We start from the raw sequence: 13,876 nt of genomic DNA on the forward strand, positions 1-13,876 counted from the left end.
ATAGATTTTTTAGTGCAAGAACGTGTATCTTTCCTTTGAGCAATTGGTAAGTCATTAGGCGGAGAAAGAGGAGGAGCTTCACTAGAGAAAGGTGGCAGTGGAGAAAGTGAATCATCTGGAGTATTGGTTTCTCCACTCGGCTGTCCAACTTTCTTGTGTTGATAAACCTGTAGAGGAGGTGAATCATTGGCACTGGGCACATCAAGGAAGGGTATGAGAGATGGAATGGGTGGAGGAGATGGAGAAGTCCACTCCATACCAGACTGGGACACTTGAGGAGAAAAGAATGATGCGCCTTCAAAGAAGGTCACATCGGCATTAACAAAGTTCATGTGAGCATAGTTTTTAAGGCGCTGCTAAGGCGTCGCCTTACCAGCGCCTAGGCGCTGATGCGGTCTAGAGATGGTAAGGCAGTGCTCCGCCTTACGTGAAGTGGCACCTTATGGGTTTTTTTTTTTTTTTAAACACATTTTAAAATTACTTGATGAAGATTCCGAATATAGATTTTGTATTGGTAGGTGTATGGTTTTGTTAACACTTGAGATGTATGAGATTAACTTTACTCCACCAAAAATAACCGAAACAAACAAAACAATAACCCGATTCACAAATAGGGTTTGGATTTTGTCAAGGGTTTTAAGAAAGGGCTTTGAGAAGGAATCAAGGAACGAGGAAGAACCACTGATCCAGGAAACCATTTTGCTCCGGTAGCGGTGAGCTTCATTCTTCTTTGACAGGAATAGAAATATAGTGGATGACCTTAGGGCTTAGGCACTCATTTTGGCATCATAGAGGTAAGCATATTAAATACTTATATTTTTTATGTCTTCTTTTCTTTATATTTATAATTTTGTTTCATAATTATGTATTTATATTATATGTTAATATGTTATGATGATTGATGATTAATGATTGATGATTGATGATTGACGATTGACGATTGATGATTGATGAAGATGAACTTAGTTTATTCACTTTATTGATTTGTTTTCTTGATGAATATCTTACATTGGTATGAATATGAACTTTTAATATTTATTTAACATATGAGTAATAGGATTCAACTAGGATTTGAGCCAAATAGATTGGTTTTATAAAAAAATTACACAGGAACGCTTTAGTCGATAAGGCAACGCTTTATGCCCGCCTTATCGCTAAGGTGCTCCGAAAGACCCTCAAACGCCTCCGTCGCCTTACCGCCTTAAAAACTATGCCTGTGAGTAATAGGGTCATAACACTTATACCCTTTATGAGTATGTGAATAACCCAAAAAAATGCACTTGGTGGACCTAGGAGACAGTTTATCTACTTGCACATGCAAATTATGAACAAAACACACGCAGCCAAAGACTCGAGGAGGAACAAGAAAACTTGGCAAAGTAGGGAATATAATAAAAAAAAGGGGACCTATCTGAAAGCATTGAAGATGGCATGCGATTAATCAATTGACATGCAGTTAAAACCCCATCACACCAAAAATGCTTAAGAACATGCATATAAATCATAATAGCATGGGCTACCTCGAGTAGATGCCGGTTCTTGCACTCTGCTACCCCATTTTGCTGTGGGGTATAGGCGCAACTGGTTTGGTGTATCATCCCACGGTTGGCACAAAAATAGAAATATCAGTTTGAGCATAATATAAATCATTATCAGACCAAAACATCTTAATCAAAATGCCAAATTGAGTTTTTATTTCATTGTAGAATTGCTGAAACACAGATTAAAATTCAGATCTGTTATTTAACATGTAAAGCCATGTAAGACGAGAATGATCATCCACAAAAGTCACAAAATAACGAAAACCAAATCTATTACTAACTCTGCAAGGACCCCATACATCATAATGGATTAAGGAAAATAAAGATGGACTACGAGACATAGCGAGATGGGAAGGACACTCGGTGATGTTTTCCCAACTCACAGGCCTCACATTCTAACCTAATCACAGACTTAAAACTAGGAAATAAAAGTTTCCACCTAGCAAAAGATAAATGTCCTAAACGACAGTGTCAATGGAAAAGAGTCACATTCCCAACAGCAGTAGCAGCAGCAGTAGCAGCAAAAGTATAAGAACCACAGTTGAGATAATATAAACCATCTTTTTCACGCCCTCCACCAATCGTCTTCCTTGTGTGAAGATCCTGAAAAACACAGTAAGAGGGAAAGAAGGTTACTAAGCAATTTAATGAGCTAGGTAACTGGCTCACAGAAAGAAGACTTAATGGGAATTATGGAACATGTAACATAGAAGATAAATTCAGTGAGGATGTGGGTGATATAGTACTATGACCAAGAACCGATGTAGAAGCACCATTGGCAAGAATAACAGATGTAGAATTAGTACTAGAAGAAAAGGTTTTAAAAAGTGATGACTTACCAGTCATATGGGCAGAAGCACCTAAATCAATGATCTAAGGGGTAGAGGTAGTGGTGAGAAGGGTTGAGGTACCTGCATGAGCTAAAGTGGCAACGGATGTAGACCCACCATTGGATGTATTAGAGGATGCCTCGAGAGTGTGCAAGCGCCAGAGCAATTGATTGATGTCATCTTGCAGACTGGTAGATGAATCTCCTGAAGGTCTTGGTTTAGCATCAACAGAAGACACTGTGTCAGTACCATCATCTGACACTACATGATTGGCTAACTGGGTTGTCCCTTCTCTGGCTTGCCATGCTTTGCCCAGAAAGTCTCTATAGTATGGTTGGGCTTCCCGTAATAAGTGCACTAGCAGGTTGCATGATCAGAATGTTGTCCTCTAGAACCTCGACCAACCGATCCACGACCCCCCCACGACTGCAACCACGTCCACGGTTGGCAAGGAAGGCAGAATTGTCCTTGGAAGACTGATTAGATTTAGTTGATGAAGTGATACGCTGCAGTCGCAAATAAGTGTCATTCAAAGTAGGAACAGTATCGCCTCCAAGTAAATGGCCCTTCACTGCCTTCAAATCATTATTCAAACCAGCCAAAAATTTGGAAACGAAAAACTCATTCCGCTGAGCTTTCAATTTGCCAATGTCTGTGGTCAAGGGCTGGAAAACATTAAGTTCTTCAACCATTCCCCTGAAAGTACTATAATACTCTGAAAGAGATCTGTCAAACTGGCGAAACTGGAACAGCTTCTCATAAATATCATAGATACGAGTCATGTTCTTTTCTTGAGAGTAAGTTTCCTTCAAATCGTCCCATGCTCCCCTTGCAGTAGAGTGAAACATGACATTGGCAGTGACATCTGGTTCCATACTATTCCACAACCAGATTAAAATCAAAGCATTTTCCTTCATCCATTCATCATAACCCTTGTCAGATGATGAAGGAGAATCAGAAGTAGTATACTTAAGTTTATCCTTGGTCATGAGGTAAACCTTCACAAATTGAGCCCAAAGTAGGTAATTTGAGCTTCCCTTGAGCTTAATAGAAGTAATTTGGACATTGACATTGTCCGATGCAGATGCAGTAGTCACAGAGGTAGTAGACTTGGTCTCAGCTATGAGAACCAAAAATAAAGTAGACAAATAGAGTCGCCGGTATCTGGCTTTCACCCAAAAATACCAAGAAAAATAGCAAACCAACCTGAACCACAACGACTGGATATCTGGCTTTCACCCAAGAGACCCGGGTTCGATAAAGGAAAGAAGAAGATGGCTGCAGTTTAAGTTCTTCAAATTTTTAGCAAAGTACCAATAGAGCACGATCCATACACCAAATAAATCATTCCATGTGATTTAATCCATAGTAGATGCAGCAATAGGTGGGTACACACCAGAAGATTTCAGCACAGAATCGAGATCAGCCGGGAGGATTTTGAAAAGCTTGATTTGATTACAGAGGCTCTGATACTATGTTACAATCCCAAATACCTTATAATCAAACCAAAAGAAAAAGAAAGAGAGAAGAGAGAGGTACAACCGAAGGAGACTCCCAAAAGATGAGAAGAGACCGACGATCTTACCAGAATGGTTTGATCACAGGTTTTTCCTAACCTTAATATTATTTCATAAGAATTAAAATACAATAATACCCCCAAGACATAAAGAAGTAACCCTAACTAAAAATACTGGGCTGATAGGACAGAATTGATCCTATCAGTCTCGGGATTAGCGTCAGTTTTAACATTTTGCAAAAGTACATGGTTCACAATGAAATACATAAGAAGAAGAAAAAAAATATGTAAACAAGTGAGGTAACTGTTTGCTCATAACAACAAAAGAGGGATGTCCCAAACGTTGATGTCAAAGCATCACAAAGTCTAAAGAGCAAGCATCACTATAGCCACATGCATAAGACTGTGGTGTAGTAAAAAAAGGTAACTGTGGCTCAAAATAGTATAGGCCGCCCTTCTCACGTGCACTGCCAATAATCCTCTTCGTCCCCAAATCTTGAAAAAGGCAATGAGAAGGAAAAAATGTGATACAAAAATTCAAGGTTTTAGTTAAAGTGCTCACAGATGATAAGTTCAAAGGAAGATTAAGAACAAAGAGGACACAAGCAAGTGAAATAGAAAGGTAAGGAGGATACTGCCTTTACCAGAGATAGAGGAGAAAGTACCATGATGGAGTAAGAGTCGTAGTAATGGGACATACCAGTCATGTGGTCAGTGGCACCAGAGTTAATGACCATGATGGAGATGTGGAAGGTGCAGAAGTGGTGACATGCATAGCAGAAGTTGAGACATCCTGTGAGGTAGATGGGCTATCAAGTTGAGACATGAATCGGCGAAGCACTGCAATATCATCCCTAGAGAAGGAGTTGGTATCTGCCTGTGTGGAGGAAAGAGCAGAGCGCTCAAGTGAAGGTGTAGAATCCATAGCACCTCTCCTGGTCTCCTCACTCAGGACGTAGCTACACACCTCATCAAGTGTAGGTATGGGTGACTAGCCCAAAATCTGTATCCGGATTTGCTCATTCTGAATTCATCCCACCTAGAAGAATCAGAACACACTCTTTTTCAAGAGATCTATAGACCTTGGCTTCATCATCAGGATTGGTCAAATGAAGATTTCGGTAATGATCATACTCCTCCCAGAGTCCTGTAACAGTATTACAGTAGTCAGAAATGGACTTAGTCCCCTGCTTTATGGAGAGAGCCTATTGAAGAAGCTGGTAGACCTTCATAGGTCACCAACTCTGTCATAGGTCCTAGAGACACTATCCCAAATATCTTTGGCAGTTTCCTTATATCTCAGGTTTCATGGAGAAAAGTAGCCAAGTGATGACAGTGGAGTTTGCTGTTTTCTATTCTTGATAGGCCCAATAATATACCCTAGCTTCCCTCTACTCCGCAGGAATAGCTTTACAAAATGTGACCAATTCAAGTAGTTGGTACTATCCAACTTCACAGGAGAAATCTGGGTGTTAAGATTGTCAAGGACAATTGAACTGGGGTTGGTACTACTCGACCCATCCGATGTGGCTTCCAGAGGTTCCGTGAGATCAGACATAATATAAGGATGCCCCTAAAAAACAATCCAAGGGAGAATCCAAAGCAAGGGGGAACACCAGCCCAAAAAAAAAACTTCTCAGAACTAAAAAAAAAATTCAGCAATCTAGTAAACCGTAGAGACTTGATGCAAAGCCAATAAAAACCACTTCAACTATGGAGCTTCATCCAACAACCACACACAAGAATCATAGGAGAGAGAACATCTAACAAACACAACGAACACATACTCTACCATCCATTTCAGACTATATAAAACCAGAAACTGGCGATACCTGGCTGCAAATAGGAAATGGATTAGTGCTCCAACAGCACAACAAATCAGGAAGCGAGGCTTGGGGAGTCAAATATAGACCCCTGGGCGATTCTTTTGTGCTATTCTACACTCCCAACCCAGCATGGATGAGAGAGAAAAAAGAAGTTGAACCGGGGGCAAGCGATAGTGTTGTGGTGGGCTTCTCCTCTCCATGTGAGCTCCAATCAGTGTTTGTGGCCTTCAAATCTCCCTCCAAGTTCCTTCAACGTGTTTATACAACTCTATTAGGCTTTCTCGTATACTTTCTTACATATTATAGCCTCTAATGGACCCCTCTTTCTTTTAGGGTTCTAGGAGAGACTTAAAGAATGGAACAAGAAAGAGTAGTCGACTCTCAAACCTTTGTACAACTTTGATACCTAGTTAGAAATAAGAAGTACTAAGGTTAGAGATGAGGGAAGAAGATGGAAGAGAGGAAGGAAGAAGAAGGAGAGAAGATGAGAGAAGGAGAAGAGGAAGTGAGAGCAAAACTTGAATGAGCTTGATGCTCATCTCGCCTATATTAGATTCAAATAATGTTTTAGGGAATTACATATTTCTCCCTAAGGGAGGTGAAAGAGAAATAAGAGAAATAAAAGAAATTACATATAAGGACAACTTAACATAAGACAATTCCTAATGTACCCCTAATACATATATTCTAACCCCCCCCCCCAATTTTTATTCATTGGATCCATTGTTGCATCTCCTCTCCCAAATTCTTTATCATCGTGAACGGCTCCCCAACTGACTTCTTCTCCTCCTCTGTGGGCATTAGTCAAGGCTGCCCCTTCTCACCCTTTCTTTTTTGTCTGGCTCGATCCATTCAATCCCATAGTGACAACCTTCTAATATCTCCTATTTCTAAGTGTAAATCCCTCAACCTCACACATGTTGGCTTCGCAAACGATCTCGTGATCTTCTCCAAAGCGGATGAAGTCTCAATCTCCTCCATTATGTCCACTCTCTCTTGTTTCGAGTCCCTCTCCAGCCTAAGCGTCAACCTTTTTTAAATCTCGTTTCTTTCTTGTTGGTGTCTCTAACTCTACCAGGACTTGGTTGCTTGAGCTCACTGGCTTTCCTCTTGGTTCCCTCCTTGTTAAGTATCTCGGTCTCCCCATTATCTCTTCCAAGCTTACTACCCATCATTGTGCCCCCATGGGAGCCAAATCCAGAAGAAACTCCAATTATGGAAAGGTAAGCTTCTCTCCTATGCAGGTTGTCTGGTGCTAATCTGATCAGTCCTCCAACCTTCCTACATTTATTGGTCTGTAGTCTTCCAATTGCCCAAATCCATTTGCAAGTCCATTGAATCCCTTTTCTGCACGTTTCTGTGGAAAGGCACCGATTCGGCCAAATTCCTTCATCCCCTCCGCTGGTCCTCTATCTACTTTCCCCTTTCAGAAGGAGGCCTTGGCTTGAGAAGAATAAAGGATGTTAACTCTGCCAGCATCCTTAAGCTCATTTGGAGGTTAATCTCAGCAGTCCAATATGTGGGTCTCCTGGGCCTACTCCTCCCTTCTCCGTAATGATTCCTTTTGGCTATGTCTGTCAAGCCTAACTCTTCCTAGGTATGGCACAAGATCCTCGCGGGTAGGCCCCTAGCCATTAATTCCATCAAAGTTGCCATCAGTAATGGAGTTGACACCTCTTTTTGGCTTGATAACTGGCACCCTACTGGGGTTCTTGCTCTCCTTGTAGGCCCTCGCGTTGTTCATTCCTATAAATTATTCTGTTTCCTTCATCATCTCCAAATGATCTTGGTCCTCATCCCTTAGGATCCCCTCTCTAGCTTTCTTTTGGCAATCCCTCCCTCGCCTTTCCCCCTCTCATCCTCTGGTCCTTTCTCCTCCTCTTCTGCCTAGAATATGGTCTGCCTTAAAGGCCCCCCCAATCCTTGGCATAATCTCGTTTGGTCCAAACCCCACATCCCCACTATAGCTTTACAGTCTGGAGAGCCCTTTCTAGCTGCCTTCCTACCAAGTTTCCTTATTCACCATCACTTGTTTCTCTCTCCTTGCTGCCTTTGTTGTAATGGCTCTGAGGATAGTAGCCATCTATTCTTTGATTGTCCCTTATCTTCTTCCATCTGGAAGCGTGTCGTTGCCAAATGTTGGCTTTTGAGAAGAAAACATCTTCTCCTCCCGAGAGAATGGATTTGGATTGACATGACTTTTGCCAAGAGATTTGACTCGATGGGGAGACTAGTCTTTGTCGCCACCATTAACCACATCTAGATGGAGCTCAACCTCCGTAGATTGACTTTCAACTCTAGATCCTTTGATAAGATTTGGGGTGCCATATTATTTTGTTGTCTCCTCCAAACTCTCTTCCTCCCTCTACAAATAGTTATTGACTCCCCAAGGAATAGGCATATTGTTGTTTCCTATGGATTACCTTTGATTACCTTATCCCCCCCTCCCCCTAGCCCTTCAGGGTTGTCTCCCTTTTCTCCAACCTTATTTGGCCTTGTATATCCCCCCCCCCCCAAATTTATGTTTTTCCCGTTTTATATAATTTTTTTTCACCCCATAAAAAATATCATCCATGTCATCCATGATGAGTGTAAATAGATATGGCTTAAAGATGATCCTTGATGTAACCCAATTGTAATTGGGAACTCATGACCTTGACCTTCCACAGTTTTCACACTAGTCACCATGCCCTCATACATGTCTTTAATTATATCCAGACACCCTTCTCTTCTCTAATACATTCCAGCCTTGGTTTCTTACCTGATCTCCTAAAGAATCTCCCATCGATTCTCAGTTCTTGGTTTCCTGCCTCAAGTGGGATTCTTCAGTTACTAAGAATCTGACTGTCAGATCGAGACCAGTTTGTGATATATTCTTCACATATTGAATTTGAGTATTCTACCAGCCTCTTGATCAGATCAGAGTTGTTGATCTTGGTTATTTGAAATTTTCTTTAATTCTGGATTTTATTCCATTGATGCTATTCTGGTCTTACAAAGGATTCTAAATTCCTGGGTCCTAAGTTAATTAGAATCCCTTGTCTAAATACTCTACTTGAGCATTTGCTCATTTGTAGATTGTAGCTATGTGCTCGCTGCTCAAATCATGGAGGGGTTTATTCTGCATTTTCCCGCATGCTACATGTCAAGATGGCATGGGGCGTTCACTCTTTAGTGGGTTGAATGAGTTGTTTACAATATATGAACTCTTGCACCTTTATATGTTTTAAAATCAGTGTTTTTTTTTTTTTTTTTTTGCTTATCAGAGATCGTTTGCAATAAATTGACACAAACCGGGTTTAACTGTTGATGCATGTTACAGCTATAATAGAACCTCAGTTATCCAGCCAACTGGACTGTTTAGTGAATGGGAAAGAGTTCATATCAAAGCAGATAGCAAGAAAAGGTGATACTGCAGCTGCTGTAATCTGTAATCTTTCAAAGACCAATCAGCTTCAAGAATCACAGCCTTACTTAAAGCAAGATATAATTGGCATTGTTGCTCTTCTTGGGATAGTCAATGATATAACTGTTAGTAGGTAACCACCCTCATTTTACATTTTAGCATCAAATCTGCTTTGTGCTGTAAGTGCCAACATGGAACTTGATCACCCATGTTTTGTCATTTTGAAGGATATTTGCAGAACATTTGGGTGAAGATCACATGCTTGCAGTTGTTTGCAAGTCTCATGCAGTGGCAAGTGCTCTTGAAAAGTATGAAAATGATGGAAAAGTAGATCGCAGACATGCTCTTCATGCAGCAGCTAGGGAACTGGGGATATCAATCAACCGCCGGTTTCTTGTCATATGTCTTGAGGATATTAGGTGTGTTGAGTTTGTAAATGTATATCTCAGAACAGTTGTACAGTGACAAATTTATCTTTGGTTCCAAATTTTTTTTTTTTAACCCCAACTTTGAGCTCCGAACTTCATCACACTTTCGGGAAATATTTATTGTGAGAATGCCATGTGCTGTCTGAAAGCTCTAATTGGTCTGGTTTGTTGACAGGCCTTACACTGGGAAGTTTGAAGGCAAAAATCCCCAGAGAAAGCTAGCATTGCCGGATCCACTACTGCCTACTGGAGAGATCCCACGTGGATTCTTAGGGTATGCAGTTAATATGATCAACCCAGACATACATTACTTGCACATAAGGACAACTGCAGGACATGGTCTTCGTGAAACTTTATTCTATCTACTTTTTGGTGAACTCCAAGTCTTTGAGACAAGAGCAGACATGCAGCGGGCTTACTCCTGTATAAAGCATGGGGCCATTTCTCTTGATGGTGGGATTATGAAGCGCAATGGTATCATTTCTCTTGGATATCGGTATGTGCTTTCTCTCTGTATATATATTGAGAAATTCAAAATTTATTGACTGTAAACTTCATTCAATCATTTCTTTGTGAAACTTTCTTTAGTCACATGATCATGGGGTCGTTCTGCATGAAATCTGGTGCATAGATAGGATGATTAACCAATAATTCAGTAAAATGCAGCTACTTTCTGGATCCATGAAAATTCTGTTTTGAGGCTTTGGTGCAGCTTGACAAAGATGAATTTGTTTTTCAAGCTTGCTATCTTCTTACTGTTACATTTCATATATATATATATATATATATATATTTGAGGCACTTTCATTAGCAACCAAGGTACAATTATTGTCAATCAGCATCCAAATCCACACACATCAACTTGGGTCAGTTTTCTGTTCTATTCAGGGAACCAGAAGTATGCTTTCCTGTTATCATGCCAGAAGTTCCAATGGATTTTGCTAGAGACACCATTGAAATTCTGAGTCAGATCGAAGATAAAAAGTTGGAGTTGCTGTCAACAAACGATGAAATAACAAAAGAAAACAGAGCTTATTGCAAATCAGTAAAGAAGTTCCAAAAGAAGAAAGAATGGTACAAAAAACTAATGGATTACAAGGAGCCTCTGGTAAGGGGATCACTGTTAGAGTACAAGTCCAACATAAATGAATAGTACTAGTGGGTTTTTTTCTGCTCTATTATGATTTTGTTGATGGTGTACAGAGACTTTGTAAGTAGCTTATACTTGTAATTTTGTACAGAGCCTTGCGAAGTTTTTATTTGTAAATATTAACTTATATAAGCCCTATGTGGATTACGTTAGACTCTAGGTTATACCATGTATAAAAGTTGGGGAACGGGCAATGTTCTTCGACTGTCACTTAACGAAACAGCCTGTTATAAGCATGGCCAGGGATTTTGTTGTTAAATGTAGTAGAATTTAATTATCAGATTTCAAATGTTTTGTTGTTAGTTACACAATTTGGTTTTATTTAACTTCACTTCCCTTTAAAGACACAGCCAAGGGAGGTGAACGTTGGGGTGTCATCTATTAGCAACCATTATTGAAGATATTTCCCTTTCACAGTGGTTCTCCTTAACCAAAGTTCACAGAAGTCTGTAGTAGGACTCAGGTTGTCAATTGATTCGGTGGGTTCAGTTTGGTTTCGGCGTAGGAATCTGAAACTAAACTGACGAGGGAAGATTTAGTTTTGGCCGTTTACGTATTTGATTTTATATATTATGGGGAAAAAATAAGCTTTTATGAATTTGTTAAAGACATATATGAGGGTCTAGTAATTAGTATGAGAACCATGGGAGGTTAAGGTAGTGAGTTCTCAATTACAATGAAGTTACATTAAGTGTTTATCCATTTATACTTATCATAGAAGATGATTTAACCAAGAACACTTGGGTTGAGGTTTTGTGGTGTATGTTGTTTGTTGATGATAGTGTTCCAGTAGATGAGATGATAGCAGATTAACGATAAGTTGAAATTATGGAGATCTAAATTAGAATCAAGAGGACTTAACATAAATAGAACAAAGACGAAGTATATGACGTATAATTGTAGTTGCACAAGGGCAAATAATGATGTGGTGAAATTCAAAGAGATAGAGATACCGCAAAGCAGTTATTATCGATATTTGAGGTCAACCATAAACAAGTAATTAGTTAGAAGATGATGTATCTATGCATCTGTGATTTAAGTGGAGACCGTGGTGATGTGTTGTTGCGCTAGTCTCCCTGAGGATTCATGCGTAAGCTGGCTCGGACACCTTGGTTAAAAAAGAAAAAAAAAGTCAGAAGATGTTTCTCATAGGATTAAAGTATGATGGATGAAATGAAGAAGTGCATTTAAAGTGTTGTGTGATCAATGCATTCCTTTAAAGTTTAAGGGAAAATTCTATAAAACAATTGTAAGATTAGTTATTATGTATTAGAGAGAACGTTGGGCAGTCAAGAAGCATAACATAGATAAGTGTAGTAAAGATGAGGATATTAAGATGAATCTGTAGCAAAAATAGGGGAGAGAGATTGGGAATGTTGTCCCCATTCAGGACAGGCTTCATGGTTGTCGCTGAAGGTAGTTTGGCTATGTTCAAATGTATGCCTTGGGATGCCACAGTATGTAGGAGTGATAAGATCCATACGAAAGGAGCTAAAAGAGTTAGGGAGAAGTCTAAAGTGACCATTGTTTGGAGGGCGAAGACCCATGTAGTCGAACCCAAGGGAGTAGGACAGTTGGTGAGCAAGGAACTTGGTACGATCGGTAAACTCTAACGTCCTAAGTTCGACTCCCACTAGGCACACCTTGGGCCACTCACACGGGCGTGTTTAGTGCTCTTCATTGCTTTCAGTGAAAATTGAATGGTTCTAATTCAATCCCGTTATGACTCTGTCCATGCGGTTGTGGGTTCAGTATGGGCCTGCAGGACTAGTCAGGCCGAAGGATTGGATACCCATTGTTAGCAAAAAAAAAACCCATGTAGTCGTCCACTTTTGGATGAGATATTTCTGAGGTGTTGCTTTCTTTTTCTTTTTTTTTTTTTTTAACTCTTTTGCGGATCCATGTAATTGACTTCATTCAGATGAGAAACGATGCAATTGTTGTTGTATTGGTTTCTTATCAACCCTAATCCACAGCCAAAATAGAATCTACATGTTGTCCAGGAATCTAAATTGTGTTTAAACAATATTATGAAAATTGATTGATCTGTAATTAGCGTTGCTCATTCAGTGGCCAAAAATGTTAGAACCAATGGGCTCGACTAAAATATCTCGAACAGTGTAACATCTCACTTTAATCTTTATGAATTTGTATATATATATATATATATATTTTGTATTTACCACTTTTAATTAAATAAATGAAATTCATCTGTGAAATGGTTAGGATAGGGGTGTCACTTAGTTCATTTGATTTTGACTAGGTTGAATCGATTTTGGTGTAAGAATGGATAAATCTGAAACCCTACCAATAAAGGAAGATTCTATTTCAATCTAGATTAGTTTTGATTTTTCTTACAATTTGATATCAGGTTTGATCCGATTTGGGTTTAATCTAGCATGCATGTATATACATAATTATGGGGAAAACATGGTTTGGTTTTCGTCCGATTTCCAAGTTTGGTGCGGTTTTGATATGGTGTGATTTTCAGTCGATTTCACCATACCTTAATCAAAACCAAACCAATAAGGAATCAGTTCAATTTGGGTTTTCATGGTGGGTTTAGTCCATTTTCACCAGTTCACGTGGGATTATATTCTAAAACTAAAGTCAAATATAGACCTATTTTTGGCATCTTTATAGACAGAAGAAGCCTGTTGTTCCAAATTGATCAATATTTCCATGAGATCCGTTAAAATGATCCATTAGTGTAGGATTCTTACCACTCCGTGGGGGGAGGGGGGGTTGCACCATAAGAAGGTGCATGCATAATGGTTTTGAACTCTTTTCTTATCTGAGTCAAGGGCAAGATCCTACCCTGTGCTCAAACCCTCTATCGAGCTCTACCTTACCAGCATTTCCTTTGGTAGGGGGCCAAAAAATTGTCTTCACTTGATACTAACATTCTTTTTTTCAAAAGTATACTAAACCGAAATGAGCATTCCTACCAATTCCATTTGGAGGGATAGCGGTAGTTCCTATCAATTAACTCGGTCTATTAGCTCTACACCATCAAATACAAATATTAAAAAAAAATTAATCGGTCATAATCAACATGGAAAACCCAAGAATCGCCCTGTGGATTTTAGGGAATAGAGATTACTGATTCAATTGGGATCGGTCTGATCCTGATCGGCCAGAATTGGGATGGACCGGCTGGATTCGGTTCAAATTTTAAA

The 13,876-nt window shown here is 39.6% G+C and overlaps 1 protein-coding gene across 2 annotated transcripts in view; it reads left to right on the forward strand.

Moving 5' to 3' along the window:
- Positions 1–10,986, forward strand: part of LOC122068060 (structural maintenance of chromosomes flexible hinge domain-containing protein GMI1) — a 90,356-nt gene extending 79,370 nt beyond the window's left edge. For both annotated transcript variants that reach the window (XM_042631892.1, XM_042631891.1), the window contains 4 exons: positions 9,036–9,252; positions 9,347–9,538; positions 9,723–10,043; positions 10,436–10,986. In XM_042631892.1, coding sequence (XP_042487826.1) covers positions 9,036–9,252; positions 9,347–9,538; positions 9,723–10,043; positions 10,436–10,700 — 995 coding nt within the window. In that variant the 3' untranslated portion in view covers positions 10,701–10,986. The remainder of the gene's footprint in view (positions 1–9,035; positions 9,253–9,346; positions 9,539–9,722; positions 10,044–10,435) is intronic.
- Positions 10,987–13,876: the final 2,890 nt, after the last annotated feature.

This window comes from Macadamia integrifolia, unplaced genomic scaffold (genome assembly GCF_013358625.1).
Source record: "Macadamia integrifolia cultivar HAES 741 unplaced genomic scaffold, SCU_Mint_v3 scaffold337, whole genome shotgun sequence".
Classification (NCBI taxonomy): Eukaryota; Viridiplantae; Streptophyta; class Magnoliopsida; order Proteales; family Proteaceae; genus Macadamia; species Macadamia integrifolia.